This window comes from Bos taurus, chromosome 10 (genome assembly GCF_002263795.3).
Source record: "Bos taurus isolate L1 Dominette 01449 registration number 42190680 breed Hereford chromosome 10, ARS-UCD2.0, whole genome shotgun sequence".
Taxonomy (NCBI): domain Eukaryota; kingdom Metazoa; phylum Chordata; class Mammalia; order Artiodactyla; family Bovidae; genus Bos; species Bos taurus.
Window position 1 is genome coordinate 88,431,051 of NC_037337.1, and position 12,711 is coordinate 88,443,761.

General features: G+C 55.3%; 1 protein-coding gene across 8 annotated transcripts in view; it reads left to right on the plus strand.

Annotated features, from left to right (window-relative positions):
- Positions 1-12,711, plus strand: part of TMEM63C (transmembrane protein 63C) — an 86,357-nt gene that overhangs the window by 58,131 nt on the left and 15,515 nt on the right. For all 8 annotated transcript variants that reach the window (XM_059890625.1, XM_024997806.2, XM_059890624.1 and 5 more), the window contains 12 exons: positions 1,097-1,239; positions 2,349-2,397; positions 4,159-4,267; positions 5,683-5,756; positions 6,147-6,227; positions 6,336-6,459; positions 7,223-7,356; positions 8,744-8,866; positions 9,285-9,438; positions 10,924-11,030; positions 12,006-12,092; positions 12,646-12,711. In XM_059890625.1, the coding sequence (XP_059746608.1) occupies positions 1,097-1,239; positions 2,349-2,397; positions 4,159-4,267; positions 5,683-5,756; positions 6,147-6,227; positions 6,336-6,459; positions 7,223-7,356; positions 8,744-8,866; positions 9,285-9,438; positions 10,924-11,030; positions 12,006-12,092; positions 12,646-12,711 (1,251 nt within the window). The remainder of the gene's footprint in view (positions 1-1,096; positions 1,240-2,348; positions 2,398-4,158; positions 4,268-5,682; positions 5,757-6,146; positions 6,228-6,335; positions 6,460-7,222; positions 7,357-8,743; positions 8,867-9,284; positions 9,439-10,923; positions 11,031-12,005; positions 12,093-12,645) is intronic.

The following is a 12,711-nucleotide window of genomic DNA, read 5'->3' on the forward strand; positions in this document are numbered from 1 at the left end:
AACATGCAGAGACGTGCCCAAAAAATAGATGTCCAGCTCAGTTATCACAGCCTCCCTCCTGATAAAGATTAGAGCATTGCCAAGACCCCAGAAGCTCTCCTCCTGCACCCTCCCAATCTCCTAGCACCTCCCTGCTCTGCAGAGGGAACCAGCATCCTGACTTCTAACTCTTCAGTTCAGTATCGCCTGTTTTTGAACTTTGTATGTAATGATAAGGCATGTATTGTTTGTGTGTGTCCTCTTTCACTCCACATTACGTGTGTGGGGTTCAGCTGTGCTCATCCATTTTTATCTGTGTGTAGTGTTACATTGCGTTCATGCATAATGTGATGTATGCAGCTCACTGCGTGTGTATTTCATTCTTGTGTCCATCCCACCTTTGATAGACATTTAGGTTCTTTCCAGTTCGGGGCCATTACAAATAATGCATCTCTGAGATTCTCATCCTTGTCTCTTAATGCCCATGTGCATGTATTTCTGTTGGTTTTAAACCTAGGAGTAGAATTGTTAGGCCATAGGGTGTACATTTAGTCGATTTCTATGGATAATGTCAACTGTTATCCAAAGTGGCCTTGCCAGAGTCAGTACCCATGAGTATGAGAGAGCTCCCAGCACCCCACACCCTCACCAGCACCTCCTCTCAGAACCTGCCTCACCAAGTTTCCAATGCTGACCAGTCTGGCAGTATGGAGTGATAGCTCATTGTCGTTTGAAGTTTTTAGCTCATTGTGGTTTTTAAGGAGCAGCTTTTTGAAAAATAGGATGAATCTTGTTATCACTAACGGTTTGTTCAGTACCTGTACCATGGCAGGCGCGAGGAATGTTTGAAGAAGCAATAAAAGAGGAAATCAATGCCTGATTTAAGAGTGCTTCTGGATTCCCAAGTGCGTTATCTGCAGCCTCTTTCTTTGATATGCCTATGAAATTCAGTGAAACCCATTTCAGGCCTAACAAGTTTTGAGAAGAGGGATGTTTCTGAAGATGAAGACACGGGCATGGGGCGGTCATTTCCTCGCCCTTTGCTCCCTCCGCCCCTGACTTGAGTTGTGGCCACACTGGCCCCTGAGCAGTGTCCCCATCTCTGTGTCTCCTCCAGGAATGAAGATCTGATTAGCAGGTGTGGAGACGATGCCCGGATCTACATCATGTTCCAGTACCACCTCATCATCTTTATCCTCATCCTCTGCATCCCCTCCTTGGGCATCATCTTGCCTATCAACTACACTGGAGATGTTCTGGGTATGTGGAGCTCTGTGGACCCTGAGCCCAGCCTGCTAGACCTAAGAGGCAACCCAGCTGGTGGGACAGAGCTTGGGGCTTGGGCATCTCAAACTCTAACTTCTAGTTGCACTTCTCAGGATTAGTTATAGGACCTTAGGCAACCTGTGCTTCTGGTTCCCTCACGTGGAAACCACAGGTGATACCTCTCTGGGTACCAATTTGGCCCAGGGTCTGGCGCAGAGAAGGCAGATAGTGTAATTCAGTCTAAGACCGAATGTTTATCCATGATCCATGACCCACACTGTACCTGGCCAGGTGTTCGTGGAGGCCTTGTTATGGCGTGTGACCCACTGCCAAGATCCCTGGACCGGATCTCTGGCTGTACCCACTCCGGTGGACGCAGCGTCGTAGGGGCAGAATTTCTCATCTGGAGTCCATCAACATTTCTCCTAACAGGGTAGATTTTGACACAGTAGTGTGGTGGGTGAGGAGGGTTGGCCTTCAGAGACTGAAAACTTATGGTTCCCCACCGTTTACCCACATCTGCTTCCCAGAAGATTATTTCATCTTATACAATGTCCCCAGGCCGCGGTTTCCTCAATGGTCATAGGGATAAAGACGATGCATGTCACGTGCTTCGCACGCTGCCTGTAGTGGGTGCTCAGTGAATAGCAGCCAAAATTTCACTAGTGAGCGCAGACACAGAGCTGAACGAGGGCCGTACAACTAGGTGGTGTGTAAATGTCCAGACGGCGCCAGGCGTGCACTGATCGCTCAGGTTTCCACCTGTTTCTCCTCGGCCACTGGTGCTCGAGCTTAGTCGCTCAGTCGTGTCTGACTCTTTGCAACCCCGTGGACTGCAGCCCGCCAGGTTCCTCTGTCCATGGGGACTCTCCAGGCAAGAATACTGGAGTGGGTTGCCATTTCTTACTCCAGGGGATCTTCCCGACCCAGGGATGGAACTCATGTCTCTTGCGTCTCCTGCAACAAGCTCTGGGGAACTAAAAGGAAGCGCAGGAAGTAGGCAAGCGTTTCTAGGCCCCAGGCATTCACTCGGGAACTCTAGGGTCTGGTGCCCAACCAGTTGAGGAGCCAGGCTTGAGGTTGGCAACCTTCTTCTCTTTCAGACCGGGATAGTCACTTTGGCCGGACCACAATTGTCAATGTCTCCACAGAGTAGGTACCTGATCCTCTTACCTCCCATTCTACTGGCCGGGGCAGGGAGGGGGTGGATGTTGGTGGGGAGAGGTGGTCTGATGGTGAGTCTAAAACATGGGCTCCTCTTTGCTGACGAGAAAGGCCTGGTTTCTTTGGGAACCCAGGTCCCAAGTGGGATGCCAGACACTGCCTTCTCTTCGTGAGAAGTGTTCTTGGTGCCTCCGTGTCCCCATCTCTGTAATGGATGGAACTAGCTAAACCAGTCACTCCTGAAGTCCCAGCAAGGTGGTCCTCTTTGCTTGGTTATGTCTAGCTCCCGATAGGCAGAAGCACTGTAGTAAGTGGAGGTTTAAGGTACTGCTTCCTCTGCCCACAAAAGAGTTCAGCTCAGGCCTCAAGGAACTGAGTGAAGCACAGACCTGATGCCTACAGCCACGAGACTAAGGACCCAGAGGAGCTGGGTTCCTGCCCCGGCTCTGCTGTTAGCCGGCCCTGGGTCTGGGGCAGAGCACCCTGCTGTGAGCTTCATCCCTCGTCCGTGGTGGCGGAAAGACTGTTGGACATGAGCTCTAAGGCCCCTCCAGCCCTCATGGTTCAGGAGCCTGTGGACGTTAACATCAGCCAACCCCTCGGGTGGCCAGAGCAATCTGTAGGACCCAGACGCGGCCCTGCTGGTCTCGGCTGAGACAACAGGCCCCCCAGGGCTCATGGCCGGCTTCCTGACAGAGCCGAAGCAGCCTTTCCAGCAGCTGTGAGTGGGCTTGCGCACTCCTAACCCCACCTCCCTTTACCCCACCCCATCTTCTGACCCTGCACCCCTGCGAACCCCACCAAACTCCAAAAGCACCAGAAAGGCTGGGCCCCCTTTCGCCAGCTCCGCCCCGGGTGCTGGCGGCGCCAGAGCAGAGCTTAAGCAGCTTCTCCCCGCCCAGTCGCTGGTATAAGTGCGGTGCCCACAACTTCCAACAAGAAGTGAAGTCTAATAGGGCGGCCAAGAGCCCTTTCAACTTTCCTAAATCCAGAGAGCCGGAGCGTCCCTCAGGGACCATGTCACCTTGCCCTCTCTGAGAAAACTGAGGAGAGAGGCATTTAGCCAGATGGGAAAAGTGAAGTGAAAGGCCAGGCGGAGGAGGTGGGGCGGGGGAACAGTGATGAGATATTTTGAAGCCAGGCAGCCTCTCTGTCCTCAAACTGCACCAAATAAGGCGGGCCCTGTTTCTGAGCAGCCTTCCTGGCCTGGTGCCTTGGGACAGCCTCACGTGAGTGCAGAGCCCCGGGACCCAAACACTTCCTGCCCCAGGGAGGTGAGCCGAATCTGCAGGCCCTCCTTTCTGCAGGCCTGCTCTGCTTGGCCTCATGGTCAGCTGTGCAGTGGCAGGGGGTGTGGGGGGTGGGCAGGGGGCAACGTGACACGGTATGAAGAGTGTAAGTGCTTCTGCAGTTCTGGGCTCCTCTCCTGGGACCGCCACGGCCAAGAGTAGCCTTGGGCAGGCACTCTGGCCCTTGTTTCCCTACGAGTAAAACAAAGACATTCACAGCACCGCACTCACACGGTCCAAGAGTCTAGTGAGAAAATGTACACAGAGCATCTGCTCCCACCCTGCGTCTGGCATATAGTGAACAGTCGAGCAACGCTAGCCTTCATTCGTTGGAGTGGACAGCCCCTTCTCCATCCCCTTCCAAGGTGCCTGAGTGTCTGGAGGCACTGGAGGGTGGCCCTTGGGAGGTGGGAGGAGGTGGGGGGGGGGTCTCACGCCTTCCGTGTCTCATTCTTGGCAGGAGTAAGTTCCTGTGGCTACATAGCATCTTTGCTTTCTTATACTTCATCACCAACCTCCTCTTCATGACTCATCACTGCTTAGGATTTGTGCCCAGGAAAAGCTATGCGGTGAGTAAGTGAAAAGAACTACCAGGACCACGCCCTCTCACCTAGAGCCCCTCCCCCTGCTACCCCCCCTAAGCTGGACCATCCCACTCCCAGCCTTCAGAAGCATCCTAGCTTGTCGTGGTCTGCACACCAGGCAGTCTTGCCCGATCAGGGAGGCCTCCTCTGCTTATCCCTGGGAATTGTCACCTGGCACATTTGTCTGGGCTGTGAAACCACTGAGACCCTTCCAAACCAGCTGGTGAATAGCTGCCCCCAAGTACATCCTCCTGCTACACCCCTGCTGCCCTGGACCCTCTCCAAGGACCCCTGGACCTCCCCACCACTGGAAAACTGAAGCCTTGACTGTGGCGGGGGTGATCTCCATCTTCAGTGGCCAGTGCTCCCAGTGGGTAGATACTTTGACTACTTTGCCCACTCTTGCGTCCAACTCCTGGCCCTTCTACCATCTCCCTGAGGTCAGAAACGCATGGGCTGCCTCTTTGTGTTCTCACTGTCTTGGTTTGTATTTCTCCCATCCCACCTCCCAAGCAGAACCTGGGACAAGGGTTTGAGTAGTATTCACTTATTTGGGAGGTGATCCCAGGAAGGACCACTAGGCAGGTAGAGTCTCCTAGCGGGAGGGAAGATGGCAGATAAAAGAGAGATGGGCTTCTTCAAGCCTTTCATCCTAAAGGACAGATTCCCTTTACCCCACCCCAGAACACAATTGCACACACCCCAGAATGCAATTGCACACACCCCTGAAAGGTAACCCTGAATGTCTCAGCCTGCCAGGAGGCTTAGACACTCCTGGCCCATCTGGATTCGGCCACATCAGCTTTCTGTCTTGTCACCAGAAGCTTCCGCCCAGACTCCCCTCTCTAGCAGCACAGTTTACAGATGCTGGCCACGAGGCGATGGCTCAGGAAGACATGTCCCACTCACAGAGTAACATGTGAACTTTGAGGGACTTCCCCATTCCCTCCCCACAGTCCAGCTGACCTTCCAACTCCCCATCCCTGGTCTGATGATAGGGATGTCCCCTCGAGATGGGCATCACGTGGAACAGTGGAGCCCGGAGGTCAGCAAGACAGCATGAGCTGCCCTTGCAGGTCATGGAGCTCTGGTCGTCCCTGAGCCCTCCACCTCTCCCTGCAGCCTCTGACTCTTCATCCCCTGACTACAGCCATCCATGGCAAGGGGTCTCCCGGTGTGGGGGGCGGGCGGAGCACGGGACACAGGATGCACAGAGGTGTAGCTTGCCTGCCTGCTGACCTCAGGGACGTGGGCTGGGTGGGGAAGCTGGCACCTGGCTTACCCAGCAAGGAGGCAGCCTGATGTGAGTAGACGACCTGCTCCAGGTGGTTGAGGGCCACCGGAAGACCCAGGATTCCTGTGTGAGCAATCTTCTTTCTCCACTGACCTTCCCCACCTAGGTCACCAGGACACTAATGATCACCTATGTCCCCACGGACATCCAAGACCCAGAGATCATCATTAAGCATTTTCAGTAAGTGGGGCGGGGTGGGCTGAGGCGTGGATGGCCCCCTCCCGGTCACCCTCCAGCCACGGTGCCCAGTCTAGAACAGGTTGTCTTATCTTGTGGCCCCTTCTGTGACCTGAGTTCCAAACCCTAGAAGCTAATTATCTGTCCGTGAGCAGCAATGTCCAGCTCTGCTCCCTGGCCCTGTTCTGTGTCATCTGGGAAGGATGTGGCAAATCTCTCATTAACAGGGATCAACCCTGATGTCCAGGCTTAGGAGCCAGGGGGTGGATTCTACCATCCAAGCACCGGGAACCCCTGGGAGCTGTGCCCCTCAGCCCTGTGGGCTGTAGCGCTAGGGAAAGGGGAAGTCCCCAGCCCCGCAGGCTGCCTCATCATCTTTGTTCCTGGCTTCAGCGAGGCCTACCCAGGGTGCGTAGTGACCAGAGTCCACTTCTGCTATGACGTCAGGACCCTGATTGACTTGGACGATCAGAGGTGAGGCTGCGGTGAGACCTGTCTGGATCTGGGGCGGGGAGGGAAGGGGAGGCTGTTGCTCGGCCTCTGACCTCGAGACCCTTCACCGTGTCACCTGTTGGCTGGCAGGCGCCACGCGATGCGGGGCCGGCTCTACTACACCGCCAAGGCCAAGAAGAAGGGGAAGGTGATGATCAAGGTCCACCCCTGCTCCCGGCTGTGCTTCTGCAGGTGCTGGGCTTGCTTCAAAGAGGTAATTGGCGCGGACATTGGGGGCGCGTCAGAGGGGCTGGGGCACCGGGGCTCCAGGCTCCGTCCACGGCCCCGGGCGGTATCCCAGGCCTGCATCCTTGGGCCGCAGACTCCGTTCAGAGCAGCCCCTGGCTCACGTTCTCCTTTCCAGCATGTTCTGTCTCCCTGTTGAGAAGGCAGAGGAGCCTTTCTCGGGGCCTCCCCCTCCCAGAGTGATCCAGGACGGGGCTGGTTCTTGCTCCCTTCGGGGCTTGGTGGGGAGGACCAGCAAGGACTCAGCAGGCTGCCCGGCCTCGGGGGAAGGAGCTGGGATGGGAACATTGGAAAGCTGTGGGCTCCATCTTATCGCCCCGCCCATGTGGCTAGAAGGAGGCCTTGGCGGGACTGAACTCATCTAGCCAGTTCAGAAAAAAAGCATGATTCCCTCACTTGAAAAGGCTGCAGGCACTTGAAAAGGCTGTCGCTTCTCCGGAGTCCACCCCGAGGCCAAAGGCACCCCTTCACCCCTGGGGAAGCCTCCCTTTCCCCAGATCTAAGAGCAGGGAACTTGTTTCAAAGTGACAGCCTCTTCCTTCTGGAGAGCTGGGACCTGGGAGCCCACCTGGGGTCCTGAGCTTTTTTGCCAGGCTTCCTAGGGAGCTGGGGATGGAACCAAGACACACCCCCATCCCCGCCCCTCACCGGCCTGTGCCCCCGGGGGGAGAGAGGCAGCCTTCCTGGAGCCCTGGCCGCTCCAGCTCTGAGGCCCACGTCTGGCCCACTAGGTGGACGCAGAACAGTACTACAGCGAGCTGGAGGAGCAGCTGACTGATGAGTTCAATGCTGAGCTCAACCGCGCGCGGCTGAAGCGTCTGGACCTGATCTTCGTCACCTTCCAGGACTCCAGGATGACGAAGCAGTGAGTGCCAGGTTGGGGGGCGGGGGGGCGGGCAGCTGCTTGCTGCGCCCATCCCGGCCCCAAGAGCGGGCCTCTGCTTCTCCGAAACCATCCTTTCCCACCCCCATTCCAGCCGAGGGGAGGAGTGGAGGAGGGGAGAGTGCCTGCCTCCGTCATGCCGTGCTCAGCCCTCCTCCCCTCGGCCCCGCCCTGTTCCTCACGGGCATCACAGATGCCATCTTGCTTTCCGGAGCACGGCCACGTGCGTCTTCCTCCAGCTGCTGGGCTCAGCTTGTCTCCAGAGACACCCAGGTCCTGGGCTCCCCACCCCCATACATCCTTGTTTCAGCCCAGAAGTGGTCAGCGTAGCCCTTGACCTCTTGGTTCCTCTTCCAGGCCTTGACAAGAATGATACCCATTTTCCGCCCCTCATTACCCATCACCCCTACGTCACCCTTCCCCTCCCCGCGAGTGACAGAGTCAGCATAGAGAAGACCCAACTGCCATTCCTGCTCCTCTCCTCTCCTCTGCAAGCCTTCTCTGTTTCATAGCTTTGCAGGCTCCTCCCTCTTCTGCCCCAGCCACTGGCAGCCCCATCTTGATAAGGAATGGATGAGGTCTGCTCTGGAGTGTTCTGGAAGGAATCTTAGGCCTGGGTCAAATACATAGGAGCCTCAGAATCAGTCTTTTGAGGACGATGGAGCCATCCTCTCCCCGAGGGAGCCTGATCGTTCACAAGGCTTTGTTTTCACCCGCCCTGACACTGCAAAGGAACAGTGGCACAGGCTAGAATTCAGGGCAACAGATCACGTGCAATTTTGCAAGTTAGTTACACCCTCAAGTTTCTTATTCATCAAATTTGGTTACTTATATCTTCCTTGTCCACCTCCTGGAAGGGTAAGAAGGAATATGTGTCCTATTTAGTGTGTGTGAGACATCTACATATCTTTCTGAGAACCATCGCTCAGTAGAGAGGGATCTCAGGTTTAATTACAGCAGATGTGAGTTAGGAAACCCAAGGTGGGGCCCCAGTGCCAGCACCCGCCCCTCTTTGGTTGTGTCTTCAGTAATCTATGCAGCTAAGATGATGTGACTCACCAGTTAGCACAGTGTCAGGCACTGGCTGGAGCAGTCGGTAGCTATTGATATTAAGAGGAGGCTAAATGAGTACCTCCCCTGTCAACCTCACAGAAAGAGCATGTCTTTGTGCCGTCACTACCAATAGGGGGACAAGACATGAACTGAGAACTACGTGGTCCCCTCTTTTCCTGGGCAGTCCATCCCTCTAACACCCTTTCCTCCAGTGACCAGGCCTGAGGAATTGCCCACCTATAAGGTCAGGAGAGACATATCCAAGTCTCCAAGAATTCCTCACCCCCAGACCTCTGTCTCTTCCTCGTCTCCGCAGCATTCTGCAGGACTACAAGTTCATCCACTGTGGGATGTCCCCCAAAGAGTCCTCAGTGACCACCATCGTCAAGTCCTACCGCTGGAGGGTAGTCCGTGCCCCGCACCCCAAGGACATTATTTGGTAAGCCCCCTCTGTCTGTCTCCTCTCCCTTGAGCTCCTTTGGGATGGAAGACGCCTGTAGGATGGGGAAAAGAATCAGGGCCTGTCCTCCTCCTCCACATACGGCCCCTGCTGGGCTGTGTCTCTCCTGGGCATCGCAGCCTCTGCCTGCCCCCAAGTCCACCCCCTTTTGGGGAAAAGGTTTTTCCTGTGGAAAGAATTCAGATCATTCTTCTGGCTCACCTGTGGGATGTATTCAGAGCCTGACAAGTGGCGTGATAGGAGAAGGCCTAGGGCTGTCGCATGCAGGCGTGGGCCCACAGCGTTGAACTAGACCAGGGCAGCCTGGTCCACAGCTGGCATGCAGAAAGCAGCGTGGCTGGGTCTGAGGGCCGAGACCCACGGCCCTAAGCGCGCCTCCCTCCTCCATCCCGCCCAGGAAACACCTGTCCGTCCGCCGCTTCCATTGGTGGGCCCGCTTTATCGCAATCAACACTTTCCTCTTCTTCCTCTTCTTCTTCCTCACCACGCCTGCCATCATCATCAACACCATCGACTTGTACAACGTCACCCGCCCCATCGAGAATTTGCAGGTGCCTCCTCCACTCAGGCCAGGCATGGGGGCCCCCCGGGAGACAAAGGAAGGGCTCCGGCAAGGATGGGATGGGGGGCCCACTGAGACGTGACTCCAGAGCACACGCAGTTGTGGCCCTGGCAGTGGGTGTACGTGGTGGCCCAGGGTCTCCTTTGCTCTAAAGAGGATGCATGTGGGCCACTGCCCGACTTAGGGACTAGGGCTGAAGGGTGGGGGAGCCTTAGGCAAGTTCTGGGCTGAATTTGGGGGGATGGGCTTGGAGGACTTCTTTAGATTGGGTCAAGCTAGAGGTACGAAAGAGCAGCAGAGGGTGGGGCGAGCGTGACAGCTCCATTTACCCCACGTTCTCTAGAGCCGAGATCCTTGGTGTGAAGATAAGGCGACGGTGGGGAAGACAGAGTTTAGTTCTAGGGCAGCCCTTCAAGAGGAGTAGGCTCTCTGGCTCTGGTTCCACTTGCCTCACTTCTGGACACACAGGCCCTGGGTATGTCCACAAGAGCCGTCCCTGCCATATGCATAGAGGAGTTCCGAGGAGCTGGACGGGCCCATATCCAAGTTCTGTAGCCTCAAGGCTCTTGCAGTGATCCTAGAAGGCCCCTTCTTTCATGTTATCCCCATGCCTGTTCCAGCAAAACACACACAGGCACACACACACACATGCACACACACACATGCACACACATGTGTACATACACACGTGCACACTTGCAGTGATCCTAGAAGGCCCCTTCTTTCATGTTATCCCCATGCCTGTTCCAGCAAAACACACACAGGCACACACACACACATGCACACACACACATGCACACACATGTGTACATACACACGTGCACACTTGCAGTGATCCTAGAAGGCCCCTTCTTTCATGTTATCCCCGTGCCTGTTCCAGCAAAACACATGCAGGCGCACACATGGAAGTGCACACGCAACACACATATGCACACACACACATGCACACACGTGCACACAGTCAAGCCAAGTCCTTGTGCTGCCGCTTCCCATTGCCCCCCTCCTCTGTCAGCTTCACAACAGGCCCCAGGCCGGGGCACCACAGCTCTGCCCGGGAATTCTCACACCACACCCTCCCCTTCTCCACCATGTCTCACACAACATCGCGGTAAAAGCAGTGTCTCCTCCCTAAAGTCTGAGCGTCTCCTCCCTGAGTGACAGCAGGTGGCTGTGGCCTTGGGGCCAAGTCGCTGGGGTCAGACTAGGCCGTCCCTCCAGTGATCTCAGCATAGGAGGCCTGCACCCCTTGGGGATGCCCCTTGACCTTGAGGTGTCAGCCTCTGGCTGCCCCAGCCAGGCAGATTCTGAGTGAGAAAGGCCCCAGCCCACTGTGCAGCCTCAGGGACATGAGGCCCGCTCTGGGACTGAGCTGGAGAAGTGGCCAGAGGTGTGGGAGAAGGCAGGGGAGGCCTGTGAGGGGGAGCGGGCTTCTCGCATTGACCTCTCTCTGCCCCACCTCCACCCGCCCACACAGAGCCCCATCGTGACCCAGTTCTTCCCGTCTGTGTTGCTCTGGGCCTTTACCGTGACATTGCCTCTGATCGTCTACCTCTCTGCTTTCCTTGAAGCCCACTGGACCAGGTGAGCTGGGGGCCTCCCCTCTTATCCTTCCCTTGGCACCAGCTTCTTTCCCCACTCCCTCGTCCCCACCAGCCCTGTGCTCCAGCTTCCTGTCTCACCTGGGGAATGGAATTGATGCAGGATGGCTTTGATGCCCAAAACCATCCCAAAAAAGTAACAGATAGTTTGTCTTTGAAAAAGAAGGGACTGGTTTGTCTCAGGGATGCTGAGATACCCGAAACCAAGCCCTCCTCAGGCTGCTCCCTCGTCTTCCAGCCACGCACTGAGGGCCTGGAGCCGTGGGCAGAAATGGCAGGAATGCCAGGGAGAGGGCGGAGGATGGGAGCGAGTAAACAGGACTTGTCTGAAAAATGTCAGAAGGGCTGCTACGGTCATCGCAGAGGAGCCCATGCCCTCAATCTGACTGAAGACCCATGTAGCCCATACGGTGCCATATTTTAAACAAAGAGCCCCTCCCTGTTTATTAGCCCTAATAGTTCTGTGGTAAGAGCTAATTACTTAGGAAGTATTTACTATATCTTGGGGCAAAATGGACCTGCTCTGGACTGAAGGCTGCATGGGTCTCAAAAGTTATTTATTGCTCCCAAAGTTTCTATCATCCTATCAGGCAGTAAGCCAAGAGGTTTCTCTTAACAGAAATCCTTCCTGGGCTTTCCTACGGCCAAGGCTCATGTTGCTTATTGAAATGCTGCAAGGATTCTGAGTATTGTTAGTGATGTCCCTGCAACAGGGGCGTCAAGTGTATGGTATGTGTGAGCCTTCCCTTCCCTTTCCTCTGCCCATGGCAGACATCACTAGTTGATCATGCCGTTCTTTCCTGCTGCTGCCAGACACAGCACGGCTCTCAGTGCGCTGTGGAGATGGCACTGACTTGTGCTATGAAACTGCTTTCTAGCCCAGGTGGCCGTCTCTCTCTCTCTCCATTCTGTAGTCAGTCGTTTGGTTCTTATCATGTGTCTCTTTGTTTCCTTCCAGAACAAGTCAGAATCTGATCATAGCGCACAAGTGCTATGTCTTTCTGGTGTTCATGGTGGTCATTCTGCCCTCTATGGGACTGACCAGGTACCTCAACTCCAGTTATCTCTCCTCTCTCAGCCAGGCTCACCCTAGAGTCGGAACCTCCTCCTTCAGATACTGTAGGCCCACCTGTGACTGCTGCAAATCCATTCCTCAAATGACAGTCCAGTGCCTGTCATGAGCCTAGCATGAGCCAGGTATCATGTGAACTCTAAGCGGTCAGCCATGAACTCTTCCCTCAAAGTGCTTATCATCCAGCTGCGGAGACAAGCCATCCCTCCCAGCTGCCTGGCAGCCCAAGGTGGGGGAAATGTGCAGTAGAAATTCAGAAGAGGGAGAGAGCGCTGTGGGAGAAAAGGCTGGTGAAGGTTTGCTGGAGGAGAGGCCTTGAGTGGAAAGGTCAAAGAGTCAGGAACAGGGTGGGCACCATTAAGAAGAGAGGCAGTGTGGATTGGCCAGCTGGAATATTAAGGTGCGAGAGTCTTCGGGGAGTAGGCAAGGGAGGTTGGAAGGAGGGAAGCCAGCCCAAGAGAAATGGAACCCCAGGCCTTAGTTCATCGATTCACTAATGGCAGGTCTGCTTTATTCTTGCTTCTAGTTTGGACGTCTTTCTGCACTGGCTCTTTGACATCTACTATCTGGAGCAGGCATCCGTCAGGTTCCA